Consider the following 21,045-nt stretch of genomic DNA (forward strand, 5'->3'; position numbering starts at 1 on the left):
AAAGTGCTAGGCAAGTTCAAAGGTCTTAAAGTGAGTAAGTCACCTGGACCGATGGACTACATCCCAGAGTCCTGAGAGAGGTTGCTGAAGAGATGATGGATACATTGGTTATAATCTTTCAAGAATCACTTGATTCTGGCATGGTCCCGGAGGACTGGAAGATTGCAAATGTCACTCCACTCTTTAAGAAGAGAGGAAGGCAACAGAAAGGAAATTATAGGCCAGTTAGCCTAACCTCAGTGGTTGGAAAAGTGTTGGAGTCTATTATTAAGGATGAGGTTTCAAGGTACTTGGAGACTAATGATAAAATAAGTCAAAATCAGCGCGGTTTCTGTAAAGAGAAATCTTGCCTGACAATCTATTACATTTCTTCGAGGAGGTAACAAGCAGGGTGGATAAAGGAGGGGCAGTGGATGTCATTTGCTTGGATTTTCAGAAAGCGTTTGATAAGGTGCTACACATGAGGCTGATTAACAAGTTAAATTCTTATGGCATTACAGGAAAGATACTGGCATGGCTAAAGGAATGACTGGCAGACAGGAGGCAGCGAGTGGGAATAAAAGGGACCTTTTCCAGTTGGTGCCAGTGTCTAGTGGTGTTACTCGGGTCAGTATTGGGACTGCTACTTTGTACATTGTTTGTCAATGATTTAGGTAATGGAATTGATGGCTTTGTGGCAAAGTTTGCAGATGATACGAAGAAGGTGGAGGGGTAGGTAGTGCTGAGGAAGCAAGCGATTGCACCAGGATTTAGAGAAACTGGAAGAATGGGCAAAAAAATGGCAGCTGGAATAAAGTGTTGGGAAATGTATCATAATGCATTTTGGTAAAGGGAACAATAGTGCAGACTATTATCTAATGGGGGGAAAGGTTCTAACATCAGAGGTGCGGAGGGACTTAAGAGTCCTTGTGCAAGACTCCCAGAAGGTTAATTTACAAGTTGAGTCTGTGATGAAGAAGGCAAATGCAATGTTGGCATTTATTTCAGGGGGAATAGAATATAAAAGCAAGGAGATAATGCTGAATTCTTATAAGGCACTAGTCAGGCTGCACTTGGAGTGTTTCATCAATTTTGGGCATATCTCAGAAAGGATGGGTGTCATTGGAGAGAGTCCAGAAGAGGTTCACAAGGATGATTCCGGGAATGAAGGGGTTAATGTATGAGGAGTGTTTGGCAGCTTTGGGCCTGTATTCACTGGAATTTAGAAGAATGTGGGGGGATCTCATTGAAACCTACCAAATGTTGAAAAGACTGGATAAGAGGTATCCAGAACTAGTGGGCACAGCCTCAAAATTGTAGGGTGACCCTTTAGCACGGAGGTAAGGAGGAATTATTTTAGCCAGAGAGGTAGTGAATCTGTGGAATGCTCTGCCACAGACAGCTGTGGAGGCCAAGTAGGTGCGTACATTTAAGACAGAAGTTGGTCGTTTCCTGATCAGTCAGGGCATCAAAGGATATGGCAAGAAGGCAGGTGTGTGGGGTTGAATTGAATTGACTTTATTACTTACATCCTTCATATACATGAGAAGTAAAAATCTTTACATTACATCTCTGTCTAAATGTGCAATTTCTAGTAATTTATAATAAATACAACATAGAAACAGTAAATATAGCAGAGAAGTACAATTGTATCAGCATGCACTAATCAGTCTGATGGCCTGGTGGAAGAAGCTGTCCGGGAGCCTGTTGGTCCTGGCTTTCATGCAGCGGTAACGTTTCCCGGATGGAAGCAGCTAGAACATTTTGTGGTTGTGGTGGTTCAAGTCCCCAATAATCCTTTGGGCCCTTTTTACACACCTGTCTTTGTAAATGTTGTGGGAAGTTCACACCTATCAATGCGCTGGGCTGTCTGCACCATTCTGCAAAGTCCTGTGACTGAGGGAAGTACAGTTCCCATGCCAGGCAGTGATGCAACCAGTCAGGATGCTCTCAATTGTGCCCCTACAGAAAGGTCTTCAAATTTGGGGGCCTATACCAAACTTCTTCAACCATCTGAGGTGAAAGAGGCACTGTTGTGTTTTTTTTCACCACACAGCCGGTATGTGCAGACCACATGAGATCCTCGGTGATGTGTATGCTGAGGAAGTTAAAGCTGTTCACCTTCTCAGCCCCAGATCCATTGATGTCAATAGGGGTTAGCCCATTTCCATTCCTCCTGTAGTCCACAACCAACTCCTTTATTTTTGCAACATTGAGGGAGAAGTTGTTTTCTTGACACCACTGTGATGATTTCTTCTCTGTAAGCTGCCTTGTTATTATTTGAGGTAAGGCCAATCAATGTAGTATCGTCAGCAAATTTATTAGCACATGGGAGCTGTGGGTGGTGACACAGTCATAGGTATACAGAGAGAAAAGGAGGGGGCTTAGGACATAGCCCTGTGGGGCATCTATGTTCAGGGGCAGAGGTGAGAGAGCCCACTCTTACCATCTGCCGGCGATCTGACAGAAAATCCAGAATCCAGCTACACAAGGCAGGGTGAAGGCAGAGGTCTCTGAGCTGCTAGTTGAGCTTGGAGAGAATTATGGTGTTGAATGCTGAACTGTAGTCCAAGAACAGCACCCTCACATAAGCATCCTTCTTCTCCAGATGTGTAAGGATGGTATGTAGAGCTGTGACTATTGCATCATCTGTCGATCAGTTGTGTCGGTAGGCAAATTGTAGGGGGTTCAGTGTGGGTGGTAGCATACTGCAGATGTAGTCCTTGACCAGCCTCTCAAAGCATTTGCTTATTTTTGAGATGAGTGCGACAGGACGCCAGTCGTTCAGACATGTTACCTTGGTTGCTTTAGATACATGAACAATGGTGGATGTTTTGAAGCAGGAGGGCACTCTGCATTGAGTGAGGGCGAGATTAAGAATGTCTGTAAACACACCTGCCACTTATGCCGTGCAGATCCTGAGTACCCATCCTGAGATGCCATCCGTGCCTGCAGCCTTGCGACTGTCCACTCGTTGGAAACACCTGCGTACTTCAGCCTCAAAGATGACCAAGCTACAGGTCTGTTCGGTGGCTCTCCTCAGGGGCTCCGTGTTGGTAACATTGAATCGAGTGTATATAAAGATAGAAGGATTTAGCTCATCTGGCAGTGATGTTGGAAACACGACTGTGTTTAGCTTTGAAGTCTGCAATGGTGTGCAGACCTTGCCATAAGCTGCGTGTGTAGTTGGTGGAGAGTTGTGTTTGGATTTTATCCCTGTATTGTCGTTTTGCTGCCTTGGTGACTATGCAGATGGTAGCTGCATTTCTTGTCTTCCTGTTGGTCACCAGCAAAATAAGCTCTGTGTCACGCAGTAAGTGCTGCTCACACGGGACTGTTGATCCAGGATTTCTGGTGTGGATAGACCCTGACTGATATCAGGAGGACAACATCCTCAATGCACTTCCGGATGAAACGTGACCCCTTCCGTGAACTCTGAGACATCCTCATCATGAGAGACATTCCAGTTGACATCATCAAAGCAGTCCTGTAGCATGGAGCTGATTGGTCGGACCAACAGTGGACGGCTTTAACAATGGCTGCCTCCTGTGCCTGAGCCTCGGCAGCAGCAAGATGGAGGAGTGATCCGTCTCTCCAAATGGCAGACAGAGGAGCACTTTGTAAGCGTTGCGGAAGGGAGAGTAGCAGTGGCTGACTATGCTCACCTGGATGTGTTGACAAAACTTTGGAGAGACTTTCAACAGTGACGCTCTATTAAAGTCATTGGCAATGATGAAGGCAGCTTCTGGATGTGCAGTCTCCAGGGTGCTGATGGATCGGGGATCAGCCATGATGGAATGGTGGAGCAGACTTGATGGGCTGAATGGCCTAATTCTGCTCCTATGTCTTATGGTCCTTATAATCAGCTGCAGTGATGACTGGCTTCGTGGCTGTGGACACTTGGGAATTTCAGTTCTGAATATTACTTGCTTACTTTTATTGTTTGCGAGATTAATGGTTTTTCTTCACACTGGATGTTTGATGGTCTTTTTTTTAATGGGCTTTATTGGGTTTCTTTGTTTCTGGCTGCCTGTAAAGAGACGAATCTTAAGGCTGTACATACTTTGATAATAAATGTACTTTGAACTTTAAGAACCCCTATACATCACTTCCACTGGCAGCTTGTTCCACACTCTCATCACCCCTGAGTAAATTGAGTAAATGTTCCTTGTTAAGTTCCCCTTAAATATTTCACCTTTCCTCCTTAACCCATGAAGCCTCCAACCTATCTATATAATTTTGTGTACTTCTATCAAATTTCTTTTCATTCTCCAATTCAGCCTTTCTCTATAACTTGGGTCACCAGGTCCCAGCGACAGTTTAGTAAGTGATCAGCATCCTTTCCTGAGCACTGTTCTGCAGGGTGAATTCGTATATCTTTGGCAGAATCTCATACTTAAGACCTTTTCTCTCAAAGGTTATTCTGGACCAAAACTAGCATTTATTAGAAGGTAAGGCCCAACTCTAGACAGATTCTTAGGAATCAAAAACAATCTGTAAATACTGAAATCTAGACGAACAGAGAATTTCCTGGGAATGCTGGTTTGGGGTTATTTATAACATGATTACTTGTCTCACTCTGGGCCTTTTTCTGGTTAAAAGGTCGGCACGACATCATGAGCTGAAGGGTTGTGTTGTGCTCTGTGTTATAGTTTTTAATCTGACAATTGGTGTCCATGTTACAGACAGTCTAACCTGGACCCACAACACCTCACTAGTCCAGAAGGCACAGCAGCATCTACGCATTCTGAGGAAATTAAGGTGTACAGAGCTCCCCCCCCACCCCCCCATTCTGTTCACAGGAGCATCTTTGAGTATCCTCTGTCCTATCTTGCATCATTGTGTGGTCGGAAGCTACAAGGCACCAAAGCACAAGACTGTACAGAGAGTAGTAAAGATCACCGGGGTCCTGTGACATTTATAGCAAGTGTCGTATCTTAGATTCAACTTTATTGTCATTGTGCCGAGTATAGATACAAAGCCAATGAAATGCAGTTAGCATCTGACCAGAAATGCAAAGAATAGTGTTATTTGCAAAATAACTGTGAATAAAAAGTAAGTGCTATATGAAGGGCCTGAAGCATTGAGGATCCCTGCCACCCATCCCACAATCTCTTTGACTCCCTACTGTCAGGAAGGAGGTACAGGAGCATCAGGACCAGAATAGCTAGTCTGGGTAACAGCTTCTTCCCTCAAACTGTGAGACTAATGAACACCCTGCCACCACCGAAATCTCATCACGAGGACAGTGAGCTGCTTACTGTTCACCTATGCTGCAAATTGGATACATTTTGAATTATATTTTATTAACTTACTTGTAATATTTTGGTTTATGTGCTGTGTGTGATAATGCTTTTTGGGTTTACTGTGGTCCGGAGGAATGTTGCTTCGTTCGTTTGTTCGTTTATTAAGTACAGCCAAATGACAATAAACTTGAACTTGACAACTTAAACTTGACAGTTCACTGGGGACTACACACTGGTTGTCAAGCACCTTGCTGTTTATATTGCCTTGGCTCAACACTGACCTCTTCAGACCAGGAGTTTTTCAGTGTGTGTCTTGCAGTTCCTATCAAATTAAATTTAATTATCATTCAGACCATACGTGGACACATTCGAGTGAGACACCGTTCCTCTGGGTCTCAGGTGCATAACATTCATTCAAAGTAGTGAGAGAGAAATAAACACACATCATTATACAAAAAAAAGCACGTTTATAGTCCAAGTCCCTGAGCGACATGCAGATAGATGGTACAGTTCCCGGCAATCTAGCCTGTCCTTCTGCCAGTCGAAAACTGGGGGCAGCACTGACAGGAAAGGCCAGATCCCAACTGAGCAGAGACTCCATGCTACACCACCTCCAGCGTCATCTCACCTGGATTGCAGTAGCAGGTTAGCCCACTTGCCGCCTTGCCCTCGCTACAACCAAGGTCATGCTGCTGCCTCGTTGCCTGTCTCCCCCATCAAAAGAGGGAAATAGGCCTGCGGTATCTCACGTTATCAATGTCCAACAGGATCTTGCGATCGCAAGAGAAACATCCAAGACTGTCACTAACAGTTACACTGCATGCTGATTTCGAGCACCAACTCTGATGTCTTTGATTAGCCGGCAGCAATATGAACTGTACTGATGTCAGCCCCTCCAAACATTATCAATTCTTTAACCTGGCTTACAGTGTTTCCCTCTTGTTTTTGAATAATGTGATTTTTGTCAACACTTTTGTGTATTTGCACCAATCACTATGTGGATGGACCCTTACTGGCTACTTCATTTGGCAGCATTGCCTTAGGTTAACAGAGCTTTTCTTTTCCAAACTTCCAGATATCAAACGTAAAGCCTGAAGAGCTGAAAATGCGTTCGGATGATGTCAGTAAAATTCTGAATGACGTCCAAATCATGAAAGGGAAGCAGGAGACACTGGATGCCAAGCTCATAACCATGAAGCAGTAAGTAGTTAAATGGGAGGGAAGTGTACAGGAAATGGCAGGAGCTTAGGGAGCTCCAGTGTGCAGAAGGATCAAAGGGTGTGAGCCCACGGTACCACAAAAGTGGCAACATGAGTACCTGAAGAGTGAAAAGAGAAATGTGTAGCATACCTGCTTCATTGGTCAGGGCACTGAATATAAAGCTCATGTAAGTCAAGTTATTGCTGTTTAAAACTTTGTTCAGGCCATATTCATGCAGTATTCTGTGCAGCTGTGGTCACCTCATTTACAGCTAAGAGGTGGAGGCTTTGGAGAGGAAACCATGGTGGAACACTAATGTCCTGAGATGTGTCGATTTTAATGCAAGGAGTATTGTAGGTAAGGCAGACGAGCTTAGAGCATGGATTGCCACGTGGAATTATGATGAGGTGCTTGAGTATAAAAATGCAAGAGAGTACTAGGGAAAAATCTGGAGAGCTAAAAGAGGACATGAGATTGCTCTGGCAAACAAAATGAAAGAGAATCCCACGAGCTTCTGTAGTTGTATTAAGAGCAAAAGGATAGCATGGACAAAATTGGTCCATTTGAAGATTGGTACGGTCATCTATGCACGGAGTCGAAAGAGGAAGAGGAGATCTTTAATGAATTTTTAAATTCGTATATGCTCATAGGAATAAAACTGACTTTAAAACAGGCAATAAAAAGACGGTGAGGTCAAGGGCAATATTCAGATTACAGAAGAGATGGTGATTGCTGTCTTGAGGTTAATCAGGGTGCTGACAAGGTGTGAACTGGCTTTGTGGGAGGCTAGTGCAGAAATTGCAGAGGACTTGTTAGAGCTATCTCAAATAATCTTAGCCACAGGTAAGGTGTGGTGGACTGGAGGATACCTATTCGTTATTAATGGATGGTTCGTAAGAATAAACCAGGAAATTACAGGCAAGTGAGCCTGATGTGGGTAAATTATTGGAAGGTATTTTGAAGGACAGGATATACACTCAGTGGCCATTTTGTTAAGTACATTCTGTACCTAATAGAGTGACCACTGCACATATGTTTGTGGTCTTCTGCTGCTGTAGCCCATCCATTTCAAGGTTTGATGTCTTGTGTGTTCCGAGATGCTCTTCTGCACACCACCATTATTTGAGTTGCTGTCACCTTCTGTCCATTCTCTAACTTCTCTCATTAACAAGGGATTTTTGTCCATAAAATTACCACTCACTGGGTGTTTTTTTTATTGTATGTGAAATGCTCAGGAGATCAGCAGTTTCTGAGATACTCAAGTTACCCTGTCTGGCACCAACAGTCTTTCCAATGTCAAAGTCACTTAGATCACATTTTGTCCCCACTTTGATGTTTGGTCTAAACAACTGAACCTCTGGACCATGTCTGCATGCTTTTATGCATTGAGTTGCTGCCTGATTACATGTTTGTATTAACGAGCAGGGGTACCTAAGAAAGGGGCCACTGAGCGTATAAGTATTTGGGTAGACAAATTAGCAATAGTCAATGTGGCTTTGTGCGTGTTAAGTCATTTTTAACCAATCTTAGGGTTTTTCAAAAAGGTTATTTAGAACGTTGATGAACATTAACAAGGGGTTTGTCTAAAACCCACAGGGGAGGCTGATCTAGAAGCATAACTTCCCAACTCTTGAACTCTGTTTCCTGACTAATAAAGGCAAGAATGCTACATAATAAACAGAAGAAATTCTGCAGGTGATGGAATTTCAAATCAAACACACAAAATGCTGGTGTAACTCAACAGGTCAGGCAACATCTATGGAAATTAACAAACAGTCTACGTTTTGGGCTGCAATTCTTCTTCAGGACTGAAAAGGAAGGGGGGAGCACCAGACTAGCTGGAAGGTGATGGGTGAAGCCGGGTGGATTGGAAAGGTAAAAGGTGGGAGTGGAAGGAATCTAATAGGAGAGGAGAGTGGTCCATAAGAGAAAGGGAAGGAGGATTTGTGCTGGGGGAGGTGATAGGCAGGTGAGAAGAACTAAGACCAGAGTGGGGAATAAAAGAAGAAGCAGGGGAGGGGATTTTTTTTTTAACCAGAAGGAGAAATCGATGTTCATACCATCAGGTTGGAGGCTACCAGATGGAATATAAGGTAACACTCAAAATGCTGGAAAAGATTTGCAGATTTTGTCTTATTTGTGTTTGGAATATAAGGTATTGCTCTTCCACCCTGAGAGTGGTCTCATTGTGGCATAAGAGCAACATGTCCGAAAGGGAATAGGAATCAGAATTAAAATGTTTGGCCACTGGGAAGTTCTGCTTTTGGCAGATGGAGTGAAGGTGCTCAACAAAGTGGTGCCCCAGTTTACAACAGGTCTCACCAATGTAGAGGAGGCTGCATCGGGAACACCATATACGATAGACAACCCCAGTAGATTCGCAGGCCACACCTGAAAAGACTGGAGCCCTGAATGGAGGTGGGGGAAGAGGTGAATGGGAGATGTAGTACTTTGGCCACTATGTGACTTCTTTACCACCCTATCAAAATGTGTAGCCACTTTTAAGAGGCTGTGAACTTGAATCTTAAGATCTTTTTGCTCGGGAACCTTAAGAGTCTTGCCACTAAATGTGTACTGTCTCTTTACATTTCATCTCCCAAAGTGCAACACTTCACATTTGGTTGGGTTAAACTCTCATTTTGTTCAAAATACTTACAGTCCTATTCATGGTTTAAGCTGTGTTCCAAAGCTAAGGAAGCTACAAAGACCAAATTAAACTGCGACACGTGAGGCTGCAGATGCTGGAATGTGGGGCAACGCAGACAATGCTGGAGAACTCAGTAGGTCAGGCAACATCAGTGGAGGGAATTGAACAGAGAGTATTTTGGGTTGCTAGAGCCAACTGTTTAATTGTTATTTTCTTTACAGCTTAACTTGTATATTAAGTTTTTATTTGCAAGTACAGCCGGCCCTCCTTATCCGCGGGTTCCGCATGCGCAGATTCAACCAACCACGAATCGGGAAAACCCGGAAGTTCTCTCTCCAGCACTTGTTGTTTGAGCATGTACAGACTTCTTTCTTGTTGTTATTCCCTAAACAATATAGTATAAGAACTATTTACATAGCATTTACATGGTATTAGGTATTATAAGTAATCTAGAGATGATTTAAAGTACAGGCAGTCTTTACACTGGATTTGTACGTAAGTTGGAACAGGTACATCCGGTATTATTTAGCGTCAGTTAGTCAAACGTTTGTCTTAGTATATAGTATATATTTTACCTTTCTATGCAAATAAAACACTCAAGAAACGTATGTATTTCAATAATTAAACCACTGTGTTGCTTAGTAATAATTGTAGCTTTCATCGGGGCATGGCCTTTCGCATGCTCCATTATTCTCACTTTATCCTTTAAAATTGTTCCAATCGTTGACCGACTGTCGTTTACCAACTGTAGCCTAACGCTTTTCCAATGACCGATGGCATTTCACCTCTTTCCGATTGCTTCGTTATTTCCACTTTATTTTCAATTGTGATCATTTTCCGTCAACGGAACAGAAACACTGCGGATTCAGCAGCAGCTGCAAGCGATGGGTCCTGAGCCATGCCAGGTCCTAAAGTCCACTGCACTGAGGCAAGTTAAGTAAGGTCCAGAGCTCCGCTGGGTCCTAAAGTCCACCGCACTGAGAGACGTTAAATAAGGTCTGGAGCTCCGCCAGGTCCTGAAGTCCACCGCACTGAGCGAGGTTAAATAAGGTCCGGAGCTCCACCGGGTCCTAAAGTCCACCACACTGAGACAGGTTAAATAAGGGACTTGAGCATCTGCGTTTCTTGGTATCCGCGGGAGGTCCCGGAACCAATCCCCCGCGGATAAGGTGGGCCAACTGTAACTGCTTAGTATGTGTGCTAGTGGTCACAGTATGTATGTTCAATAGTTCAGTGTGTCCCCTAGCTCGGGAAGCTTCTCTGGTGCTGCCTTATTTGAATAAGGGTTTTCTGGCTCACTCTTGTCTACAAATTTGAATTGAGTTTTTCTTATCTGTGCCAAACAAAATAGCTGACCATGTAGCTGTGCCATCTTTTTTCTTTTTGCTTCCATCTTGCTCTTCAATTAGTAGACCTCTATCACTGTCTATTTTTGAATTCTTTGTTCTATCAATGCTTAATAAAGCGATCGTGAAGTACCAAGTTTTGTGTCTCCTCTTTGACTTCTGAAAGAATCTCGGATTACAATATTAGAATTCAAAAGGGTCGAGACTTAGAAATGTCAGTCCAGTCCAGATGAAGGATCTCAACCTAAAATGTCAACTGTTTTTTCTCTCCCACAATATTAAGTTGGTATTGCTGTGGTTATAATTAAATTAAGTGCCTGGCTCAGGTGCATCTTAGTACCATTTGGAGTGTTATCCTGCCATTGGATAGCAAATACAATTATAAGCCCTCATTTTGATCTTGTGTCACCTGTTTTGTGGTGACCTTCTAGCATTGCTAACGTTAATCTTTCTCGGCATTTTCAGTGAAAACGAAGCATTGTGGCGTGAAGTGGCCAGTCTTCGGCAGAAACACGCACAGCAGCAGAAAGTCGTGAATAAGGTGAGGCTTTGGGGAGAAGGGCATGCAAAATAAATGATTGGAGATGATGCTAGGGCAGCTAAGAAGAATGCATGAGAGCTTCCCTCGGCAAAAGCACTGAATGGAATTTAGTTTATTTTACAAAGACTAATGTAAAAGGTTATCTTGGTTAGTTAAGCTGTGACCTATATAAAAGCAGCAATGTAATACTGAGGGTTTAACGTATGACCTGCATTGGTCAGACTGCACTTGGAGTATTGTGAGGAATTTTGGGCCTGTTATCAAAGAAATGATGTGCTGGCGTTGGTAAGACAATAGACAATAGGTGCAGGAGTAGGCCATTCAGCCCTTCGAGCCAGCACCGCCATTCACTGTGATCATGGCTGATCATCCACAATCAGTACCCTGTTCCTGCCTTCTCCCCATATACTTTGACTCCGCTATCTTTAAGAGCTCTGTCTAACTCTTTCTTGAAAGAATCCAGAGAATTAGCCTCTACTGCCTTCTGAGGCAGAGCATTCCACAGATCCACAACCCTCTGTGTGAAAAGGTTTTTCCTCAGCTCCGTTCTAAATGGTCTACCCCTTATTGTTAAACTGTGGCCTCTGGTTCTGGACTCCCCCAACATCGGGAACATGCCTCTAGCATGTCCAATCCCTTAGTAATCATATATGTTTCAATCAGATCCCCTCTCATCCTTCTAAATTCCAGTGTATACAACCCCAGTCGCTCCAATCTTTCAACATCTGACATTCCCGCCGTCCCCTGGAATTAACCCAGTGAATCTGCGCTGCACTCCCTCCATAGCAAGAATGTCCTTTCTCAAATTTGGAGACCAAAACTGCACATAGTACTCCAGGTGGGGTCTCACCAGGATTCTGTAGAGCTGCAGAAGGACCTCTTTGCTCCTGTACTCAGCTCCCCTTGTAAGGGTCCAAAGGAGATTCACGAGAATGATTTTGTAAATGTAAGGGTAAATGGATGAGGACCATCTGGACTTGCTGAAGGAAGAGATCTCAGGCACCAGTGTAGAAGGACATGGTTGGTTCAAAGACGATGGAGGAACTGAAAGAGTGGAATAGATTCCATACTGTAGACAAGATGGGGGTCTGTTCCTCCTCCCAGGCTGTATTTCCTCTGTTTACAAGACTTTTGTACGAAATGTCTCATGGGATGTCTACCCATCCATCACAGATGACTTGTTGCTTAACCACGTTTAATTTATCTTTTTAAAGGCTTAAGATTGCCTTTGTTTGTTATATGTACATCAAAACATACAGTGAAATGCATTGTTTTGAGTCAATGACCAACATATCCAGAGGATGTACTGGGAGCAACTAGAAAGAATCACCAGACTTCCGACACCAACATAGCATACCCACAGCTTACTAGTCCTAACCCCTAACCCGTAAGTCTTTTGAAAGTAGTAGGAAACACACATGGTCAAGGGGAGAATGTACAAACCCCATTTCCAGAAAAGTTGGGATATTTTCCAAAATGCAATAAAAACAAAAATCTGTGATATGTTAATTCACGTGAACCTTTATTTAACTGACACAAGTACAAAAAGAAGATTTTCAATAGTTTTACTGACCAACTTAATTGTATTTTGTAAATATACGCAAATTTAGATTTGATGGCTGCAACACACTCAACAAAAGTTGGGACAGTGTTAAAATAAGATTGAAAAGTGCACAGAATATTCAAGTAACACCGGTTTGGAAGACTCTGCATTAAGCAGGCTAATTGGTAGCAGGTGAGGTATCATGACTGGGTATAAAAGTAGCGTCTATCAAAGGCTTAGTCTTTGCAAGCAAGGATGGGTCATGGCTCACTCCTTTGTGCCAAAATTCGTGAGAGAATTGTTAGTCAGTTCAAAAGGAACATTTCTCAATGCAAGTTTGCAGAGAATTTAGGTCTTTCAACATCTACAGTACATAATATTGTGAAAAGATTCAGAGAATTCAGAGACATCTCAGTGCGTAAAGGGCAAGGTTGGAAACCATTGTTGAATGCGCGTGATCTTCGAGCTCTCAGGCGGCACTGCCTAAGAAACCGTCATGCTACTGTGACAATTATAGCCACCTGGGCTCGGGAGTACTTCGGAAAACCATTGTCACTCAACACAGTCCGTCGCTGCATCCAGAAATGCAACTTGAAACTGTATTACGCAAGGAGGAAGCCGTACATCAACTATATGCAGAAACGCCGGCGAGTTCTCTGGGCCCGAGCTCATCTCAAATGGACCGAAAGACTGTGGATCCGTGTGCTGTGGTCCGATGAGTCCACATTTCAGCTAGTTTTCGGAAAAAATGGGCGTTGAGTTCTCCGTGCCAAAGATGAAAACAACCATCCAGATTGTTATCAGCAAAAGGTGCAAAAGCCAGCATCTGTGATGGTATGGGGGTGCATCAGTGCCCACGGCATGGGTGAGTTGCATGTATGTGAAGGTACCATTGACTCTGAGGTGTATATTAGGATTTTAGAGAGACATATGTTGCCATCAAGGCGACGTCTCTTCCCGGGACATCCATGCTTATTTCAGCAGGACAATGCCAGACCACATTCTGCACAGGCTACAACAGCGTGGCTTTGTAGACACAGAGTGCGTGTGCTTGACTGGCCTGCTGCCAGTCCAGATCTATCTCCTGTTGAAAATGTATGGCGCATCATGAAGAGGAGAATCAGACAACGGAGACCACGGACTGTTGAGCAACTGAAGTCTTATATCAAGCAAGAATGGACAAAATTTCCAATTGCAAATCTACTACAATTAGCATCCTCAGTTCCAAAACAATTAAAAAGTGTTATTAAAAGGAGAGGTGATGTAACACAATGGTAAACATGTCTCTGTCCCAACTTTTGTTGAGTGTGTTGCAGCCATCAAATTTTAAATTTGTGTATGCTTAGAAAATACAATTAAGTTGGTCAGTAAAACTATTGAAAATCTTTTCTTTGTACTTTTGTCAGTTAAATAAAGGTTCACGTGAATTAACATATCACAGATTTTTGTTTTTATTGCATTTTGGAAAATATCCCAACTTTTCTGGAAATGGGGTTTGTACAAACTCCTTACAGACAGCAACGGAAATCAAACCCCAATTTTTCTTGCAGCTAGTGCTGTAAAGTGTTATACTAAACGCTACCATGCTGCACACATTTATTTCCCACATCTGCTTTCACTCTTTCCTGGACAGAGCAAGGATAGAATTCCCCTGATCCAGGTCTGTCACTGGACCAGCCTCCACATTCATTGGCTTGCCTTGGCAATTTCCACCAAATCCAACAAGTTTCCACCCTAGAGCTTCACTTGCATTTCTGATCTGCTAGACAATGCAGTCTCCTCTACATTAAAAATACTAAAGACAGATGCAGAGCATTCTGTTCAGTCCATAGCATTGAGCCTGTAATTGGCCATCCCATTCTTGTCGATCTGTTTTAACCTCATGCATTATTATAATGATGCCCATCTTAAGCTTGAGGAACAGTTCTTAACAGAACATACCATGTAGATATAACACAGCACAGGAACAGGCCCTTCGACCCAATTTTGTGCCAAACCAATTAAATTAGTTAACAAATGGCTAACTAAGTTAATCCCATCCGCCCATACAATGTCCATATCCTACCACCACCACCCCAGGTAGCCGTTTCCAGGCACTCACCACTCTGTGTATTTATATATTTCAAAAATTTGCCCCTCACCTTCAAATCTGCAGATTTTGGAAATCCACACCTTCAAATCTGCAGATTCTGGAAATCCAAGCAACATACACAAAATGCTGGAAGAACTCAGCAGGCCAGGCAGCATCTATGGAAAAGAGTACAGTCAATGTGTCGGGCAGAGGCCTTTCATCGGGAGACAGTGAGATAGTGTTCATGGGTTCAATGTCCATTCAGAAATCTGATGGCAGGAGAAAGAAGCTGTTCCTGAATTACTGAGACAACAGGAATTCTGCAGATGTCCTGACGAAGGGTCTCGGCCTGAAACGTTGACTGCACCTCTTACTAGAGATGCTGCCTGGCCTGCTGCGTTCACCAACAACTTTTATGTGTGTTGCCTGAATTACTGAGTGTGTGTGTTCAGACTCCTGTATCTCCTCCCTGGTGGTAGCAGTGAGAAGAGGGCACATCCTTAGAGATGATGGATGCCATCTTTCTGAGACATTGCCCCTTTGAGATGTTCAAAGTAAGGCTTATTATCAGAGTACATACGTATCACCGCGTACAATCCTGAGATTCTTTTACTGTGGACGTACTTGGATGCTGGCGAGCCTAGTGCCCATGATGGAGCTAGCGGACTTTACAACTTCCTGTAGCTTATTTCAATCCTTTGCAGTTTCAGACGTTGATGTAGCCAGTGAGAATGCTCTTCATGGTGCATCTGTTTATGTATCATGTTTAATTGCATCCAATGATCTGGGATTTGGATTTAACTGATAATGGAACTCCTACTTGTTCATTGTCTTAATGTGATAGTAGTATCCTTGGCATGTTAATATGGAATGGGAGTCTTCATTAAAATTACCTTTTGTAATTGGGAAAAATAAAATAGTGGGACATTGGTGGGGTTTGGAATTGATAATGGCCATTTCCTTTCAGCAAACTCATTGAGTCCCTGCTTCACCTGATGACCCTGTGATCTCCATCTCAGAGACTGATGTTAGGCTGTCTTTAAAGAGAGTGAACTCTCGCAAGGCAGAAGGTCCTGATGGAGTACCTGAAAAGGCTCGAAAACCTGTGCCAACCAACTGGCGGGAGTATTCAAGGACATTTTCAACCTCTCACTGCTATGGGCGGACGTACCCACTTGCTTCAAAAAGACAACAATTATACCAGTGCCTAAGAAGAATAATGTGAGCTGCCTTAATGACTATCGCCCGGTAGCACTCACATCGACAGTGATGAAATGCTTTGAGATGTTGGTCACGACTAGACTGAACTCCTGCCTTAGCAAGAACCTGGACCCATTGCAATCTGCCTATTGCCACAATAGGTCAACAGCAGACACAATCTCAATGGCTCTCCACACAGTTTTAGACCACCTGGACAACACAAACACCAACGTCAGGATACTGTTCATCGACTATAGCTCAGCATTTAATACCATAATTCCCACAATCCTGATTGAGAAGTTGCAGAACCCGGGCCTTTGTACCTCCCTCTGTAATTGGATCCTCGACTTCCTAACTGGAAGACCACAATCTGTGCGGATTGGTGATAACATATCCTTCTCGCGGACGATCAACACTGGCGCACCTCAGGGGTGTGTGCTTAGCCCACTGCTCTACCCTCTATATACACATGACTGTGGCTAGGTATAGCTCAAATACCATCTATAAATTTGCTGATGATACAAATATTGTTGGTAGAATCTCAAGTGGTGACAAGAGGGTGTACAGGAGTGAGATATGCCAACTAGTGGAGTGGTGCCACAGCAACAACCTGGCACTCAATGTCAGTAAGATGAAAGAGCTGATTGTGAACTTCAGGAAGGGCAAGACAAAGAAACACATACCAATCCTTATAGAGGGATCAGGAGTGGAGAGAGTGAGCGGCTTCAAGTTCCTGGGTGTCAAGATCTCTGAGGATCTAACCTGATCCCAACATATCGATGTAGTTATAAAGAAGGCAAGACAGCGGCTAGACCTTATTAGGAGTCTGAAGAGATTTGGCATGTTCACAAATACACTCAAAAACTTCTATAGATGTACCATGGAGAGCATTCTGACAGGCTGCATCATTGTCTGGTACGGAGGGGCTACTGCACAGGATCAAAAAAAGCTGCAGAAGGTTGTAAATCTTGTCAGCTCCATCTTGGGTACTAGCCTACAAAATACCCAGGACATCTTCAGGGTACGGTGTCTCAGAAAGGCAGCGTCCATTATTAAGGACCTCCAGCACCCAGGGCATGCCCTTTTCTCACTTTTACCATCAGGTAGGAGGTACAAAAGCCTGAAGGCACACACTCAGTGATTCAGGAACAACTTCTTCCCCTCTGCCATCTGATTCCTAAATGGACATTGAAGCTTTGGACACTACCTCACTTTTTTTTAATATACATTATTTCTGTTTTTGCACATTTTTTAAAATCTATTCAATAGAGGTAATTGATTTAATTATTTATTATTATTTTTTTCTCTACTAGATTATGTATTGCATTGAACTGCTGCTGCCAAGTTAACAAATTTCACGTCACATGCCAATGATAATAATTCTGATTCTGAGTCGTTAATCTTAATGAGCTACTAAAAATGTAAGGTCAATGTTCAAAGTAAATTTATTATCAAAGTACATATATATCACCATAGACAACACTGAAATTCATTTTCTGGGGGATAGTCATAGTAAATACAAAGAAACACAATAGAATCAATGCATCTACTCTGTGGCAACGTAGCAGTTATCGTGATGCCATTACAGCACAAGGTGTCAGAATTTGGAGTTTATATCCAGCACCCTCAGTAAGGAGTTTGTGCATCCTCCCCATGGAATGCGTTGGTTTTCCCCATGTTCTCCAGTTTCCTCCCACAGTCTAAAGGCATACCGGGTAGGTTAATTGATGATAGTAAATTTCCCATGATTAGGTTAGAGTTAATCAGGGGTTATCGGAGGTTATTGGGCAGCGTTGTTCAAGGGGCTGGAAGGGCCTATTCTGTGCTGTCGTTCTAAATTTAAAAAATGCATGCATCAAGACAGACAGACAAACAATGTGCAGAAGAACTGTTCAGTGTTTGGGTGAAGATTCTGATGAAAGTCTGGTAGGAGAGCCTTTTCTTAGCACTTTGCAGAAGTAGGCAATTACTGTAAAGTCTGAAACTGGCTTTCTTATTGATATTTGGGGCTGTGGATGCCAGGTAAGTAAGATGGAGGTCCATTACAATAAGGTACACTTCTTTTCATGACAGTAGCTGTTTGGCAATATCTTGTTCAGGAGAGCCAGTCAGTATTAGGTAGATGGGGGTTATCTCTCCAATTAGCCAGCTTAATGTGTTGCAACGTGGAATATTAGATCAGTTGGCTCTGAGAGGTAAGTTATTTCCTCTTGGGGTTGCAATATTTACCAGGAAGATAACCTAGCGGAGGTTGGTGTGTTTATGGAAAATTGCATGATGGTGGTTTCGGTTTTGAATATGGTGTGTACTCCATCAAACGGATAATAGGTTGGTAGTTTCATATTTAAGACCAAATTGCTTACATTCACAACAACGACGATGTATTGATCAAGCTGCCTGAAGTCATGGGACCAGTACCTTGTTCTGGAAGATCTGCTGGGTAATTTCATTAGCACTGTTAACATTGGGATTAAGTTTTCTTACTGTGATATCGGAAAAGGTGATCAGTTTAATAGTCAGCCATTTGTTTGAATTGCATGGTTTTCAATACTATAAACAAATGAACCTTCTGCACCCTTTTTCTTCATTTTCCTCAGAGTGCCACACCAGGAGCACTGAAGCCTGGCACTGCACAGGATAAAGCAGCCTGTTTAATTGGCAATCTCAATCCTTAACATTGACTTCCAGCATTACTTGCATTTACAGAATGATTTGCCCAGTCTTCCTCAACTCCACTGAAAGCAACTAGATGTTTACAAAACAGCGGGCAAGTGACCTGCAGGTCCCCTCAAAGTTGCATACCACTCTAACTTGGAAATACCTTATTGTTCCTTCATGGTTACTGGGTCTCCTTACCGAAATTCATGATAATTCATGTGATACGGTTCAGGGGAGGTGGCTCACCACCAACACCTTGAAGGGGAATTGAGGGACCGGGCAGTAAATGCCGGCCATGACAGTGACTCCCAGATCCCAAAAATGAATAAAAGCATTAGCTGATCATCTAACATCTTTTTGATTAATGTGTGAAATTTCTAATTTTTAGACCATGTTGCTAATGGCACTTCCCAGCGGACTCTCCATTATCAAGGCGGCTGTCCTGTGACTTCAGCTGAGCTGAGGGTGTGTGGCGCAGGTTCACCTTCCACTCCTATCTTTAAATCTTTGGGTTGGGGTGGTGCGTGGGTTGCGATGGCAGGAGGGTTGGACCCACAGAGAATGATGCAGTCAGTTTAATGGACTTGCTAATTTGCATGGCATGATGTTTGGGAGAAGACAACTATTTGGGGGATTTTACCTTTCAAGAAAGGTTAGCTTGGAGGTATCCCACCCTGTGAGGTATTGTGTAGGCAGTGGGGTGTCTGGGACTGAGAAAAGGGGTCTGTTTGATGGGACAGAGTGGCTGTGATGGGTGGATGTGCCATGGTAGGCCAGATTACAGCAGTAGTTGTCATGCCCTTATTGCTGTACAGCTTTTGCATTGATTATTCGTTGCTCAACATGGTAAGCTGGTTGTAAGTGGGTTAGTTGCAAAGTGCTGATGACTTATGGTAGCATAGCAATTAGCGAGATTCTATTACAGCTTGGGGCATTGGACTTCGGAGTTGAATCCTGGCATCCTCTGTAAGAAGTTTGTACGTCCTCCCATGGAATGTATTGGTTCCCTCCATGTACTCCAGTTTCCTCCCACAATCCGAAGACCTACCCATTAGTAGGTTAATTGGTCATTGTAAATTGCCCCGTGATTGAGCTAATGTGAAATCGGTGAGTTGTTGGTGGCGGAACTTGAAAAGCCAGTGGAGCTTGTTCCGTTCTGTATCTCTAAGGAAATAAATTATGATCAAATGGGTATGGAATAGCACTAAATGATTTTATTTTCCCAGGGGAGGTGGGTGCTCCGTAGTCATAAATCGGTCCAACTTCACGTTTGCACCGAGTTCACCAAACAACTGTGTGTGGAGAGCCATGACCTGAAGGAAAATGTGCGATTGGATTTATAGGTGAAGATGGGTCCATGTAAGGAACAGGATTCTTTCAGTCTGGGACTAAGAAGGGATCCGTTTGATGGCGCAGAATGACAATGATTTGGATTGGTTCTTACTTTTACACAGAATTGTAACTTTTTTTATTTCTTTTTTTTCTTCTTTTGCAGCTAATTCAGTTTCTGATTTCACTTGTGCAATCCAACAGAGTCATTGGCGTGAAGAGGAAAATGTGAGTCTGAGCTCAAACAGTTTTTCACTGTTCCTCAATACATGCAACAATAATAAACCAATAATATTATTGGTAGCATTTCATGACAAGAATAAAATTAATGTCTTTTGTAGAAACACAAAAAGAAGAAAAATAAGTAAGAATAAATAAGCAATAAATGTCGAGAACATGAGATGAAGAGTTCTTGAAAGTGAGATAATGGGTTGTGGGAACAGCTCAGAGCTGGGGTGAGTGAGGTTATCCCTTCTGGTTCAAGAGTCTGAACCTGGTAGTGAATCCTGAGGCTCCTGTATCATCTTCCTGATGGCATCAGCGAGAAGAGAGCATGACCTGGATGGTGGGGGTCCTTGATGATGGATGCTGCTTTCTGCAACAGTGCTCCTTATGGATGTGATCAGTAGTGACCAGGATTTTACCCCTGTTGGGCAGGACTGTATGTACTTTTGATAGGCCTTTCTGTTCAGGGTCGCTGGAGTTTCCATGCCAGGCCGTAATGCAACCAGTCAATATACCCTCCACCACACATTGAAGTTTGTCAGAATTCTAGTTGACATGCTGTACTTACAATGTATACAATTAAAGATGCTCGTTTCACCCTGATACAGCTAAAAAACACAACTGCTTCCAAGGTCAGTACAGTCAACAAAGGTGGCTTAATGTGTTTAAGCGAACAATGCTGCTTAAAACTGGCGGAAACAACACCGATTGTGGTCGGAAGTGCCCACGGAGGAAGCATGGGTGCAGGACAGGGTTACAAATAGTCATAGTCATACTCATACTTCATTGATCCCAGGGGAAATTGGTTTCATTACAGTTGCACCATAAATAATTAAATAGTAATATGTAAATTATGCCAGGAAATAAGTCCAGGACCAGCCTATTGGCTCAGAGTGTCTGACCCTCCAAGGGAGGAGTTGTAAAGTTTGATGGCCACAGGCAGGAATGACTTCCTATGACGCTCAGTGTTGCATCTCGGTGGAATGAGTCTCTGGCTGAATGTACTCCTGTGCCCAACCAGTACGTTATGTGGTGGATGGGAGACATTGTCCAAGATGGC

At 43.1% G+C, this 21,045-nt stretch overlaps 1 protein-coding gene across 7 annotated transcripts in view; it reads left to right on the forward strand.

Annotated features, from left to right (window-relative positions):
* hsf1 (heat shock transcription factor 1) overlaps positions 1-21,045 on the forward strand; it is a 171,630-nt gene that overhangs the window by 78,069 nt on the left and 72,516 nt on the right. For all 7 annotated transcript variants that reach the window (XM_072254274.1, XM_072254279.1, XM_072254280.1 and 4 more), the window contains exons 4-6: positions 6,301-6,425; positions 10,884-10,959; positions 19,927-19,988. In XM_072254274.1, coding sequence (XP_072110375.1) covers positions 6,301-6,425; positions 10,884-10,959; positions 19,927-19,988 — 263 coding nt within the window. The remainder of the gene's footprint in view (positions 1-6,300; positions 6,426-10,883; positions 10,960-19,926; positions 19,989-21,045) is intronic.

The sequence above is a fragment of the Mobula birostris genome, chromosome 3 (genome assembly GCF_030028105.1).
Source record: "Mobula birostris isolate sMobBir1 chromosome 3, sMobBir1.hap1, whole genome shotgun sequence".
In the NCBI taxonomy this organism is placed as follows: domain Eukaryota; kingdom Metazoa; phylum Chordata; class Chondrichthyes; order Myliobatiformes; family Myliobatidae; genus Mobula; species Mobula birostris.